We start from the raw sequence: 15,178 nt of genomic DNA on the forward strand, positions 1-15,178 counted from the left end.
TTTTCAGGCTCCTGCTTGACACACAAATTGGTAGTTTATAAAATTCATGTGTTTTCTATGCAAAGAAATTTCTCCTATGTCAAATAGAGTGTGTGTTAAGCTCAGATCTTTAGGAGATAGATTTCATTATGTACAACTTAACATTTCCTTTGACTAGGAAAAATATCCAAATACAAGTTTTTAAGGTGTTTTAAGGAGTTTGAAGCATGAACATTTTGGACAGTAGTCAATATATGAGCATTTTTTAAAAATCTATCTGCTTACGAATAAAAGTGTATTTATACACTGTAAATGGAAGTGAGTCTGCAGTATATTAGAAATAGCTCTAACGGAGATTAGCAGTATATTTTCTTACTACTTAAGGAGTCAGAGCGATGCAAAGTTCAGTGCTAAATGAGGCAGATCTCTATTTGATACATATCAAAAATGAACAGATTTCTTTGTAGCAATTGCTGGAGGCCCTGTTCATGGAAAATGAGGTGGAAAAAATGTCATCCTTGCAGGAGAAGACTGTAATGTTACAAACACCAGACAGTATCTTTCAAAATTTAAAAAAATGTCATGGCAAGGGATGGAAGAATGTGAATGGAAGATGCACTGAACCTTAGGCATTGCGGTAAAGTGTGGCCAGTAGGCCTAAGGTTAAAGGTCCAGAAAGTAAGTTATAGTGCCAAGTATTTTGGAAGATTGCCTTCCAGGGTGGCTTGAGCCAACAGGCAGGATGGCTGGCTCTCTTGTGTTCATGTTACTAACTTCTCTGTTTGAATTTCCAATACATTGGAATTCATCTTGTAGGTTAATGAAACCTTGTGCTGGGCCTAGATATGTTCTTGGCAAAGTTGATTTCAAGCTTTTTACAAAAGTGGGGAAGACAGAAGAGTGTAACTTTTCAGTATGTGGATAAAGCAACAGAGAAGTCCTCCTGATTCTCTGTGGGTATGAAAAGAAAGGAATCTCCTGCATCTTTCCTGTTGTGTGGGGGTAGATGTGGGTGTGAAGAATGGGAGAGGCTGGTAAGGGTTAAACCCTGGGTTGCTGAAGTGGGTGTCTGACCTTCCCTGCGACTGATCTGGGCCTCTCTGACATTGGCTGGGGTAGGGATTTGGTAGCCGAGGGCTGGAAGAAATGCTTGGGTCTGTACTGTGAAGCAGAGGTGTGTCCCACAGTTGTGGTTTTGGGGTGCATGCTGGGTGTGCTGACTGTGAGGAAGACACCTCTGCTGAGGGTGTTCAGTACCAGACCCCCATTTCTGCCTGTCAGAGGTCCATCCTTTTGGAGTGTGAGTCTGCTATGTGCCCGGGTTTCCTTTCGGAGGAATGGGGACGTGCAGCCCACTCACCTCCTGACGCTGAATCAGAATGTAGCCAGCGTGCATGTGGGGAGTAGAGCTCATGGGGGGCACCACAGAAGAGCTATCCTAGGGGTTGCCCTGACCATAGGTTGGATGTATATACTGGGGTGCGTCAAACAGAGCATAACCAGCCAGTCAAGAGAGGTGATTATCCTGGTGTAGTCAGCATTGGTGTGGCCTCACCTGGAGTACTGGGCCCCAAAATTTAAGAAAGATGTGAAGGTACTCGAATGCGTCCAGAGGAGGGCAACAAAGCTGGTGAAAGGGCCGGAAGGAATGTCCTATGGGGAGTGGCTAACGACTTTGAGGTTGTCCAGTTTGGAGAAAAGGAGACTGAGGGGTGACCTCATTGCTCTCTGCAGCTTCCTGAGGAGAGAACATGGAGAGGGAGGTGCTGATCTCTTCTCCCTGCTATCCAGTGACGTGACGTGTGGGAATGGTTCAGAGTTGCACCAGGGGAGGTTAAGACTAGACATTAGGAAACATTTCTTTACCAAGAGGGTGGTCAAACACTGGAACAGGCTTCTGTCCTGGTTTAGCCAGGGTAGGGCTAAGTTTCCCCAGCAGTGGGGGGAAGCTCTAGCTGGGTTATTCATATATCATGCTGACGTCACATCCTGGCGTGAGCGCGGGAAGAATCAGTGATCGCGTGGGTTGGCACAGCTGGTTCTCTCTTTGCTGTATCAGTATATACTTTGCTCTGTTCATTGTTATCACTATTATTCTTATTGTTATTGTTTGTTGTGTTGCTGTTGCTCTGTTGTATTAAACCTTTCCTTATCTCAGTCTCGGGGCTTTGTATTTCACTCCCTTTGTGGGGGAGGGGCAGCGGCCGCGTGGTCTCAGACCCCGGCAGGGGCTAAACCATCACAGCTTTCTAGAGAGGTGGCAATTGGACTAGGTGATTGTTGTAGATCCCTTCCAACGGATTCTATTCTATTCTATTCTATTCTATTCTATTCTATTCTATTCTATTCTATTCTATTCTATTCTACCTATGTCTGCTAATATGAGGGGAATTAAATGAGGCCAGGTTTGTAGGAAGATCCAGTGTATTTTGTTATGTCAATTCATATATGTAGGAAAAACAAACAAGCTTTTTGGCACAACAACCAACATAAAAACCTACATAAAACTGAGAGCTTGTAATTTGTGAGGGAAATGGTCCTTGTATCAGTGCATATAACAATGTTGATGGTATTTGCATGGAAGTAGATGTATGTTGTGATTAACGGTAGACACGTTACTATTTACATTGGAAAGGGCAGCGTTAAAAGTGCAGATGAGAGGTGAGGTTCATTGCAAGTTCCCAGAAGGTAAATGGAGGAAAATATTAAGGGGGAGTCTGAGGGATGTGGAGAAGCTGAAAGGGTACAGAGGAGGGCTAACAAGCTGGTGAGGGAGCACAGCACATAATCTACAAGAAGAGGATGAGGGAACTGGGCCTGTTTAGTGTGGTGAAGAGAAGGCAAAGGGCACTCTAATAGTGGCCTACAGTTACTTGAAGAATAGTTGCAAAAATATCAGAACGATGTTTTTCTTGGTAGTAGATACTTGGTGAGATATGAGGAAAAATGTTTTCATCAGGAGGAGAGCACAGCCGTGCAACAGGTTGCCCAGAGAGGTCATGGACTGTTCGTTCCTCTTAAATGCCACAGGTGATATGAACTAGTGTTGGTGATAGCCCTGTGCTGAGCAGAAAGTTGGACTGGGTGATGGTCACCAGAGGTCCCTTGAGAACGACATTTCTTTGAGTCTATGATGTATGATGCAGAGGAACCTATGGAATGGAGTGTAAGATAAAGTATTTATTGTGTGAATGTTCTTGGAGAGGTGTGTATCTAGGAATGACCAGGAAGATGAGAAACTGAAGCGTGTGGAGAAGGGACTGAGAAAAGGTAGGTATAAACAGGGTGGTAAGGCAGAGGCAGCATAGGGGACTGAAATATTAAGAAATGGTAACAGGAAGAGCAGGTTTTTGGAGAGGAGTAGTAAGGATGAGCGAGGGAGTAGGATAATTTTGTATGATGGAGGAGAAAGATGCAGCTGCCTGGGGACAGAGTTTGAAACAACGGAGCAGGAGCAGGGAAATGGGACACACCAAGCTGGGGAGTACTGGGGATTGTGGTGACGCGGGGAGTTGGTTGCCTTGAAGAAAAGTATTTGGGTATGAATGGTGAAGTAGAGGATGTACGCAGGCCATGAGGTGCTTCGTGGGGATAAAGTGTTTGGGATGGGTAGAGTGAGGCGGGAATGACGGGTGGATGTGGTGAGGTTGTTGGGTTACATGGCTGTAAGAGGCCACCTGGTGTGTGGTGATAGCAGGCGGAGGCGTGTTGGTGTGATGAGTGAGGGGAGCATTGGGAGGTGGCGTGTGAAGGGTGTATGACTGTGTTAGGGTGTGTGAAAGCGCCTGGCAGGAGGCTGGTGTGCAGGTGCTGCGAGGGTATGGAGCTGCGCTGCAGAGATTGCATGGAGTTACCAGCTGAGGGTGGCAGCAGGGTGAAGCGGGTGTACAGAGAAATGGCATATGTACCATATCCTGATGGTGGGAAGGTGACAGGTGGCACCACATCTGGGAGGTGAGGCTGGAGAAGGGCATAAAACAGCACGGGGGTAGAGGAGTGTAACGTTGTGGTAGAGTGAGAGAGGTTTGTGAGTCAGGAGCAACAGGGAGGAGGGACAGGGGGGTGGGTGAGGAGGCGCGTTGATGCAGTGAGTGAAATGGGTCTGTAGGGTGTCACTTCGGTGGTGAAGGGAATGTGGAGAGAGAAAACATACGCTGTGTAGCTCTGGTAAGGGTCCATTTACGTCATCGAGGATATATTTGTCGGTGTGAATAACGTGTGAAGGTGGTAGAGGATGCGCTGGTACAAGCGGGAGGCATCCAAGGCAGGAGGGGGCTGGGACCCGCGGGAGAGGGCGAATTGGCCCGGCGCTGCCGGGCGGTGTGGGGGTGCTGAAGGAAGAGGGTACCGGGACGGGGAAGGGGACGGGATTTGCGCCGAGTGGCGACAGAAGTGGCGCCAGCTGTCCCGGGGTGGTGCCGGCGGCCCGGGCGGTGGGGCGGGCCCGGGGCGGGCCCGGGGCGGGCGGGAGGGAGGGAGGCGGTGCGGCCGGGCCTCACTGCCGCCTCCCCTCCGCGCAGGCCGAGGCTGCCATAGAGACGCGGAGGACGCCGACGCCGAGCGGAGCCGCGGGCCGGAGCCCGGGCATGGTGAGCGCCGGGGAGGGCGGGCGGTGGGGCGGGTGCCGGCCCGGCCCGGGCTGAGCCGTGCCTCTCTCCCGCAGCCCTTCACCGAGCGCGCCTACTACCCGCCGGCGGCGGGGGGAGCCGGGGCCGGCGCGGGGCCGGCGCCGTTTCCCGCCTTCCAGTTCCGCGGCCGCCATGAGGGCCCGGACTGGCGGCGGCTGAGCGCCGTGGACGTGGGCCGGCTGTCGCGGGAGGGGGACGTGGCGGCCCTGCAGGAGCACCTGGAGCACGTCACCTTCTGCAGCGCCGAGCGGGAGCGCTGCCCCCACTGCCAGGGCCCCGCCGACCCGCTGCTGCTCAAGCTGCTGCGCCTGGCCCAGCTCTGCACCGAGTACCTGCTGCACTCCCAGGAGTACCTCAGCGCCCAGCTCGGCAGCCTGGAGGAGGCCCTGCGAGCGGCCCAGGCCCAGCGTGACCAGCTGGGCAAGGAGGTGACCCAGCGCTCGCAGGAGATCAAGGGGCTCAAGGAGGAGTGCCGGCGGAGGAAGAAGATGATCAGTACCCAGCAGATGATGCTGGAGGCCCGAGCCAGCTACCACCAGGTGAGACGAGAGGTCCTGGCGGCCCGGTCACCCGCACCTTGCCTGCTCTGAGCTCACCGGGGACGGGCGGCAGGGCAGCCCCATGCTGCTGGGGTGCAGTCGCTTGCTGGGTGAAAGGCTGGATGGAGCTGCAGGGACCTTACAAAAAGGGAATGCATTGCTCGCAGGTGCTTCACTTCCCATCCATGTTCCACAGACATTTGGCTGGTGTTGCAGACATTTGGGAGAGTGCTACGTCACCTTTAACAAACCCTCTTTTAACTAACAAGTGCTCTTTATTCTTGGATTCACTTTTGACACATCTGAAGTGTCAGGTACACACACATACAAAACCTGTGGTAAACGTGTTGCTACTTTTTGTTGCTCTCTTGTCTGTCAGCTACATGGTTAGAAAACACACAGGGCAAGTACATCGGAACTGATGCTAATCAGTAACCTGTCTGTCTGTGACTTGTCACTTTCCTGCAGTAACATTGTCCAGGCACAAAGTTTCTGCTTGTATGTGTGTCTCAGAAGTGACTCAGGCATGACAGTAGAGAGCCCCAGTGGGGGTAGCTCATCCCTAACTCCTCAACAATCTGTTCCTTAAGGGTCTTCTCTAAGAGCCTTAGTACATTGCTGTTCTGACTCTCTGTGTCATGGCACTGAGTTTTTTTGGGAGGAGTTTTTGTGTTCTGGGTGTAATAGTTTGATTTAAATATTTTTCAGCTTCAGCATTTTCCAGCAAGTTTCAGGAGTGCAAATTGCAGCTTCAGATGTATTCTGAAGTCTAGAGAGTACACTGAAAACAGACTTGACATGATTTCAGGCTAGCTCTTTGTGTCTATACATTTAAAGTTGTAGTTTTCTTTTTTTTTTTTTAATTCTTGGAATACTACTGTCCTGATTGTTGAAATTCTCCTTAATCATGGTACAGTTGCAGTATAGAACAAATGCAAGTTTTCTTACAGTAGTACAAATCTTATCCCACAGTATGATACCAATTTCAGTAGTTAAGCAAAGTTTAATTTTTTAAGACATCAGCTAAGTTGGTTCAAGTGTTTCTGTAAGGGAAAAGATACCTTATACCCCAAAAGTTAAGCTATACATATGTTAGGTATAGGTTAATGGGAACCTTGCCCCTATGCGTTACACTGTTAGCCTTAAAGACAAGCTGCTGACATGCTATCATTTTAAAAAGCCTTTATGCAACTTACAGAGCAGTTTGTGTGTCCTGTGTTGCAAGAGAAAACTGATCACATGCATCATTTTATGTGTAAACTTAAATAATTCTCATGCTATGGTTGCCAGCTAAATATTACCCAGTTTTCCTGAAATATTTGTAGAATACAACTGTCTCAGTTGTAAGCTGAAAAACATGGTAGTGAACTTGGCTTATCACTAATCTTCTGTTCAGTGGCATTTACAATAAAGCAGAGATGGAAAGCTATTTCCCATTTTTAATTTAATTTCATATAAAGCGAACATCTGCTGTCCCTCTTTTTTTCCTCTCTGTTAGTAAATTCTTGTCTCTAGAAGTTATTTAGGTGGGGAAAGTGAATTCAGGGAGTGACATTGAACAGTTCCTGCAGTTCCTACTGTGTTTTCAGGATTCAGAGAGAAACTCTTTCTAGGGTTTGTAAATGCAGGGCAGCAGTGTAATCAGTAAACAGTAACTGTGTGTTACTTATCTGTGCCATGATCTTGGCTGATCTGCAGTGCCAGATAACAGGGGTTTTACTGGTGTTCCTGAGAGGGTAGTTCAGATTCCATCTCCTCAAATTCTTGGCTGTTTTGCAAACAAGCCTGTAAATAGGTACTTGCCTTTTTTAGTGGAGGTGCACTTTGTATCTAATGTGACCATGTTTTGGAATCAGATTTAATGCCTTCAGTCCAACCACCAGGGTAAATTTAACCATGAAATAGTACTATAAAATGGTACTGGTACCTACAGGTCATAAATTTCAGACTTGTTGGTCAATACCTTCATATGAATAATACAAATTTAATTTTAAATAATAATTTTTCACTTTTTTGATACTTTGTTCACAAATCTAATATTCTTGTACAATATGTAGGCACAAAGGACACTTGTGACCAACACTGTGAACAGTAGTTGCAAGAATAATGTTACATAATTCAAAACCTAAATATTCCCTGTGTTAATACTGTCTCCTGCAGTAAGAGATTTCTTTCACTACCAGCAAGTCAAACTGACGTGAAATTTGTGCTTGAATGGATAACATTATTTCACAGCCAATTTCATTCCATAAATCATGTGCAATCTGTTACACTGTAAGCTCCCTCTTGGTTGGCAGTAGTGCTTTGCTGTCATACTATATCTCTTTACTTTGGTTTTATGTTAGCACTTTTTTGCATTTGTCCAACAAAATTTGTCTTAATAATTCATGGCTTTAGTGTTTGCTGAAAGATGTGTTTAACAGGATACCTGACTATCAATGGCAGTATTTTAAATATTAGATGAACTCTGGGAGTTTGATTATGGCAACAAGATCTTGAATCTGTTAAGTCAGTCTCTTACAGTCATATCATCTAATAAGGAAAAAGGACTCAGCTGACTTTTAGTGGTTTGTTAAAATACATTTATTTGTAAAAAAGGTATGAGAAAGAGGTAACGAGCAACCCTACCTAAAGCGATTAGAGGATCTGATTCACAGTCTTACCAGTATGTTGCAAAATCTGTAGATGTAGCTTCTGTCCTTGTACGACCCATCTGTTTTTAAGATATGAGCACTAGTGGAATGTACTTTGAAGGTGAACAAAAAAAATATTTTAAAATGGGTAGGATCCAAATTTGACTTAAAATATAACTTAAAATTCAAATTAAAAAAAAAAAAGTAAATTATAGGTCCAGTAATTTAAAGAGTTTTATACATCAGAAGGATGCTAGGTAGCATGCTAATACATATACACATGTACCTTTTCTTGCAAAATGTGTATTGTTACCTGATTTTGGTTGAAATGTCTGATCTTTTTACATATCTATGGTCCTTCTAGTATTGTCATCTTACAACTCCCTTATGTATACTCAAACCCATCTTTATTGTTTTTTTTCTGACTGTATGTGTGGTATCACAGTCTCTTCTGCTGTGATACAAGAGTCTTAAGAATACCAGAGCTCCTAGTTGGCTGAAGTCAGTGTGTATTTTGCTGAATAGTGTTGTCTTACTTTTTCCTTATACTTCTCTACCTACCTATATTAACCTCTTATCTGTGGCTTATATCTGAATTTAAGCTTACTTGGTCAGAGTCTTTTGTGCAGAGTTTGTACAGTGCTAGTACAGTGCAATTCTTGCCCATAAGCATCACTGAGAGACATTAAATACCACAAATATATTAATAACTTTACAGAAATTTGGCACCGTGAGAATTTTAGTCATTATTCTTGTGAAATGGAATTTTATTACAGTTACCTGTTTTTGGACAAAATGTAATAATCTTAACCTCTATACTTACCAGACAGATGTTACTAGTAATAACTAAAATGTTTTTATCTGTTTTTTGTAGTGTCAGTTTTGTGAAAAGGCTTTTATGAACTATTCCTTTTTACAAAGTCACATGCAAAGGCGTCATCCGGAAGAATCTCAGATTGGTATGTACTTTAATGTTATCAAAAAAAATTAAGATAAATAGTTTAGAAAAGTGTAAATACAGTGAGGATATGCAGTCCGTGCTTTTGTGTAACTGGGAAGAATGATTTTCACGTTCCACTTCTAGGTGGCAGATACCAATTTGTGTGAATGCAGGGAGCACTGACTGACAAAATGTTTTGGGTGACATATGTTTGAGTCTCTGGAAAATAATTAACAAAGAATTGCATGCCATATTTATGGTAGCTTTTCAAACTAACGTTTCCACCAAATGCTTTAGTCAGCAGCAGAGGTGTGAGTAAAACGAACAAGTTGTCCTAAGGAAAATAAATTTTGTGAATATATGTGAATTATCAGTACAGAAATAACCCAACTCTCCTGAAATCAGTTTGAATAGGATCAGGCTCTCCTGAACTAAACTGAGTGAGAAAAAGAAACTGTCAAGAATAATCTAAAGTCATGTATCTATGATAATCTTGGTTGCTGTACCACTAATTTATATACTTTTGTCTCTCTTCATTGAAAAATGTTTAGTTTGAAAAACATTGATCTCAAAGTTTGTTTCATTCATCTCTAAATTCTCTCCTTCCTGTTAAGCTGCATGCTTATAATTTATTGCTAAGGACTAACAAGAACTGACAATTAGAATGATTAGAAATGATTAAAGGGTGACTAGAAATGAGTTAGGAAAAAAGAGCATTTGGGAGGAGAAAGAGTGGGAAGAATCTAGCGAGGTCTGAACTGCAGCTTGTCGGACAAATAAAACAGCAGAAGAGGTCTGAGGAAGCATTAATATATTGGAAGAAGAAAGAAACTTGTGCACTTTACACTTGATGAAAACAGTAGTGGAAGATGCTGCACAATCAGTTGAACTAATTATCATATAAAGAATTAGTCTGAAATGGCTGTATGTGGGAAGTATTCCATGGAGTTATTTCTGAAATAATATCTGCATTGGGCTCAGATTCCCAGATGATGGGCTAGTAAATCCTTGGTAAAATGATAAAATGTTTCAAGATTAAAGATTGTTATAATTTTTGCATATTTTAGCATGTTTTATTACAGTGACATTCCCTCTGACTCATTCCAGATAAATAATGAGTTGTATTCCAAATGACTTCCTTACCAAAGTTATTTAGAATAAATTAAACCAAACAGAATTGATAATTGCGGTTCACTTCTTCCTTCATACATCCTTTTTTTGAGCCTGTGTTGCTTAGATAACTTTGAAATTAGATAGTATAATACTTTTTCTTGTAAACATTTCATAAACTATTTCACATGTCAGTAATATTGGTATTTTTCAGTCTTTGAGGATAATGTTAGCAGTCCACGGTGAGGATAATGTTAGGATCTTTGGAGAATCATGGTAGTGGGAGGGGAAATGGTCTATGAGAGTCACACTTCATAAAGATGTTACTGAAGTGCTATAGAAACACATTTGCAGTGTTACATTTCCAGAAGTTACAACAAACATTTTGAAAATCTGTGTTTCTTTCAAACAGAACAGAAGAGGAAAGCAAACACAGACAAATTGCAGGATGAGATTGATAAACTGAAGGAGCAGTTGCAGCTCACCAAGTCCCAGTTAGAGGCTGAACAACAGGCTAACATGATCAGGTTTTCTAAGGTAATATGTACTAAATAATATGAACCTCTCAAAAGAATTAGTACTTTGTTCTCTCATTTTGTAACTGGAACAGAACAAAAATGTATCTACAGCTTGTGTGCCTGGCAGCAATGGTGCTTGGGCATTAGAGCATATCTCCCCCTCGCCCTCCCCATAATTTTGAACATCTGCTTTCTGCTTACTTTTGTTTTAGACATACTTTAAATGACTACTTAAGACAACACTTTTATTAGCACTTGCCAGTTCATAAGATAAGTGTGGCCTATACTGAAGCAGATAAAACTGCCTTGCTGTGGTGAAATATAAGCTATTTTTAATATTATGATATTTTGTGATGATTAAACGTTTCTTACATATGACTGATTTTATATGTGACTTTATAAACTGAGTAAGATTTATTCTTTGCTTGAAGAAAGCAGTCAAGGAAGAAAGATTGAGAAGAAACGAAGCAATCTAGACCTCACATGTTGGTCTTTAAATGCTTAGAATTTGGTTGACCGGAGAGCCAAAGCAGAAAGTAATCTTAGCTACTGCTGTGTAAATAAAAGAGTTTAAACCAGAACAATTTAAAAGCTGTAGTTATCTGCTTGTACTCACATGCAAGGCTTTATTTAGGATGATACTGAGCCTGGTGGTAGTGCTTACTAGCTCATAAAGAGAGAAAAAGTCTTTAAGTTACTTGTTTCTGGTCTGTTAAAGCTTGATAATTGGGGGAGGGGAGGGCTTTGTGATTCACTAAGGAGCAAATTCTTGGCATAAGAGACAAGATACTTCTAATGATTCACTTAGATATTGATCTTGGTATTGCAGTTTGCCCTGTATCACATTCAAAAGCAGGGTTTTGTGGCTGTTAACATAACCTGTGAGAACCTTGTCTTAATAGATCGCCCAATATTCAGAACTTCTTAGTGGATTTTGAGGACCTTCAAGCATAAACCATTAAGTCTGGAGAGGAAGACTACATTTTTAATTTAAAGGGAATCAACCAAACATCACTATCATTAATTATTTTCTTCCTGTTTTCAGAGCAAAAGCTGGTCTTCTGTAAAACATGCGGTGTTTCTTTTCCTGAACACAGCTTCAGACTCTCCTTTCTTCAGTCTTCCTGTTCCCCTTCTCCCAGGACCCTTCAGCTTCTTGGTTTTTTTCCATTTTCAAAAGTAACTGGATGACCAAATGCAGAGTGTGGGTAGCGTTTCACCTAGGAGTGCAAGCAGAGGCAGAATAATGAGCCTTGGCCCTGTGTGGACATCTCCTACGTATTCTACTCGTTCATTCTGTGCCTCAGTTTTGAGAGGTGTATCTAAACATATTTCTCCTGCCCCTGAAGCATTGTTTTTCTTATGAGATGGAACTTCGAGTATTCATAACAGTGCAGTGTAGATTTTTTTGGTGCCTTAGGGGCCCATTTTGAAGTCACTTGTCTTAGCTGGGACTCCTAAGTACAAGGGGACTGCCTGAAATGTCCTGAAGCTACAGCTTGCAGTGTTACACAACAAGAAGCTTTCAAAGCTTCTGTGTTTTTCTGGGATGTCAGGGAAGATAGAAATGTGAAGTGTGACTGGCTGCAGTTTGTCTGCCATGACTAACATCCACTGTCAATTCAGGTATCATGATGTTGTTGTCTTTTGATTGAAAGAGCAGGGGATCTTTCCCCTGTGTTTTGTTTTTTGTTTTTTTTTTTTTTAGGAGAACCACTGCTAGAGGGAACTCGGATAAAAATTGTCATGCTTCCAATTCTTGGTCCCTTCCACTCCTTTGAGGTGAAAGGGTACAGAAGATCCTGTTCTTCATAAGTGTACAGTGGTTGCTTGTTATAGTTAGTCACAGAATGCTGTGATGGAAAGATGTAGGGGTTAACTAAAAAAGTGTGTATATTCTGGACAGTGAAATGCAGAACTTTGAACAAGTTGAGGACTATACAAAAATAAGTGACTAGGTAATAGAATGGTAAAAGTAATTCAACAGATAAAGGGAAAAAATAATTCTAACTTCGTCTACAAAGTGATGGGTTCTGAGCAGAGTGTTATTACTGAAAGGCAAGATCTTAAGGTTGTGATACATAGTTCCGGGGAAATGTCAGCCCAGTGGTTGGTAGCAGCCAGCAAAGAAAATCAGATGCTACAATTCATTCTGAAAAATCACCGTGCAAGCCACAGCCTCAGTACTGTGTGTAGGTCTAGTCCCTTCATCTTAAAAAGGATATGATAGAGTTATAAAAGTTATGGAGATGGGCTACAAGGATGATCAGTCTGTATTTAGAATGACTGAGCATGCTAAGAGTTGTCAGTCTGAAAAAGAGGCAACAGCTTAGTGGGGATGAAGGCTGAGATACTGATGTCTGCGAAGTCATGAGTTACAGAGTGAATAGGTATCCATCATTCACTCTCTTTTCCAGTTCAGGACCTAGCCTCCACCAAATGAACCCAGCAGGAGATAGATTCAAACCAAAAAAAAGTACTCTGCTCTTCATACAACTTGTAGTAGACCCATGGAGCTCATTGGCAAAAGGTGTTGCCTTTGGTAAAAGCTGATACAGCCACAAGGGAGGACTCCAAAAGTATATGAGAAATGTATCAAAGGTTACTAAGTTTACAAAACTGTATCAAGCTGAGGAAGTCCTCTGGGCTGAAAACAGCTGGCAACTTGGAGACTGTTAAGGAGAACGGGCCTGTTTGCTTGCCCTGGTATTATCCTTTTCCACTGATCCACTTACGGCCTCTGTGAGAAACAGAATGCTGAACTAGGTGGATCTTTGATATGACCAGGTAAGATCATTCATGTGTTATTCAATGAAAAATAATGAACTACCAAAACTTCTTGAAGTGTACTTGTTTTGCTAGCAAAATATATAGTTTTTACCCCAGAATTCTTCAGAAACTGGTGTTTTTTCATGTTTTTTGATGTCATAATGTTGCCCGTCTAAAGTGACTGCTTTCCACACATAGTTTGGGTGCTTGAATTAGTATTGAATGTGGGGAAAATAACAAATAATGTTTTTAAAATAATTTCAGGAATGTGAACAGCAAAAATCAAAAGAAGAAGAAATTCTACAATCATTTCATAAATGGAAAGAGGAGGAAAAAGAGAAGTTGGCTGATGAAATAGAAAAAGTGAAAGAGATGTTTATGAAAGAGCTTAAGGAGTTATCTTCAAGAAATTCAACACTAGAAAACGTAAGTGGTTTAAATTTTCCAACATATTAAGGCAGGAATCCCTTATAGTAGATGGTAGTGAACTTCACATATTTGAAATCTGATGTAGTCATCTTAGAGGTCTTCTTAGAAAACTTTAAAAATAATGGTTGAATGATAGCCATAATCGTATCTTTGTATACTGGTACTTTATTAACATAATTTCAGTTCTTCTTTAAACAGCGTTGTTTTGGATGAATGTATTATGCTTTCAGCAGCTAAGTTAGTTTTTTCTTACTCCTCACCTTTGAGTGCCTGTTTATAGATTGGTAGATATTGTTCCTGTTGCTGTCTGTTAGGCATCCATTATATTAATATTCTTGTAACTGGCATGGAGGGGACTAACCTCTGCATTATAGTCCTGATATTAATATTCTTGTAACTGGCATGGAGGGGACTAACCTCTGCATTATAGTCCTGACAGAGGAACTGCGTGTATTTTCAATAGATGCTCTGGAAATGCTTTCCAGAGTTTTGACTAGAAAGAGAATTGTAAAAGTGTAGGTGGGTCAGAAAACAAATATATACGGTATTACCAGAGCAGCTTATATTTTGTAGCTGCTAGTTCCTGTGTATGTTTGCAAGGTATATTTATGTTAGATGTATATATTAATTATTACAGGAAACTTGATAAATGCTGAACTCATGAGAAATGTGAGAAGTGTCTGATGCAGTCTGTGTGTAGTTATGTTTAAAATAAATTTTGTATTAAATGACAGTTTTAGAAAACAAAATCTGTATACATATTCAGGTCTTCATTTTTTCCCCCCTCCTTTTAGCAACTGTTAGAATTACAAAAGTCCAATATGCAACAAAAATCCAATTTAGGGACGCTGAAAGACAGCCAAGAATTTACAGAAGAGAAACCTCAGAGTCCTCAGGATTATCACAATGTGGTTAAACTTCTTGAAAAACAGGTACATGTAACTTTTAATGTATTGCTTTTGACAGGCTACTTGTGTTCTTTTCATTTTTTTTTTTATATCTGATTTTAAATCTGTAAGTAAAAGTCTCATCCCTCTCACTGTCTAGAATAGCTGTCTTTAAAGATTTACTACTATTTAGTACAATGACTGTAATGGAAATCAAGGAATTATTTCCCTTATCCTTTATAAATAGTTATTTATTTATTGATATTCTTTATTATTAAATATATCTAGCTTTACCAAGTATGGTTGCAGTTCAATTCCAAAAGGCTCTGATAAACCATTTATGTCTGCTTATCTGTGAGGTTACTTACGGAAGAACTGGAATTTTCCATTTTGCAATATGAAAAAAAAAGAAACTTTCTGACAGGATTTGACATCCTGTGGCTGACAAGGAAGTGGTAATGTGTTACCGACAAGAAATAAAGCTGTGTATATTGAACTAAATGGTAATGTGTTATTAACAGGAATTAATATTGATTTCCTCTATGCAGGAAAGTAAGTGGACATCTAGAATACAAGCCCTTCATCATGACCACGAGACAGAAAAGTCCCTGGTAAGTGGCACAGCAAACCACTTAAACTAAAAGGAGAGTTTTAATTTTCTTACCCTTTCAGTCATTTTTGCTATGCTGTCATAATCTGTTGGATTAGAAAGTCTAGATATCAAGAGTTTATAAGAGTGTGTCCTC

At 41.5% G+C, this 15,178-nt stretch overlaps 1 protein-coding gene across 2 annotated transcripts in view; it reads left to right on the forward strand.

Annotated features, from left to right (window-relative positions):
- DZIP1 (DAZ interacting zinc finger protein 1) overlaps positions 1-15,178 on the forward strand; it is a 42,264-nt gene that overhangs the window by 1,294 nt on the left and 25,792 nt on the right. For both annotated transcript variants that reach the window (XM_074859413.1, XM_074859414.1), the window contains exons 2-8: positions 4,500-4,568; positions 4,643-5,146; positions 8,654-8,738; positions 10,242-10,366; positions 13,381-13,542; positions 14,340-14,477; positions 14,981-15,043. In XM_074859413.1, the coding sequence (XP_074715514.1) occupies positions 4,566-4,568; positions 4,643-5,146; positions 8,654-8,738; positions 10,242-10,366; positions 13,381-13,542; positions 14,340-14,477; positions 14,981-15,043 (1,080 nt within the window). In that variant the 5' untranslated portion in view covers positions 4,500-4,565. The remainder of the gene's footprint in view (positions 1-4,499; positions 4,569-4,642; positions 5,147-8,653; positions 8,739-10,241; positions 10,367-13,380; positions 13,543-14,339; positions 14,478-14,980; positions 15,044-15,178) is intronic.

Source organism: Strix uralensis, chromosome 2 (genome assembly GCF_047716275.1).
Source record: "Strix uralensis isolate ZFMK-TIS-50842 chromosome 2, bStrUra1, whole genome shotgun sequence".
Classification (NCBI taxonomy): Eukaryota; Metazoa; Chordata; class Aves; order Strigiformes; family Strigidae; genus Strix; species Strix uralensis.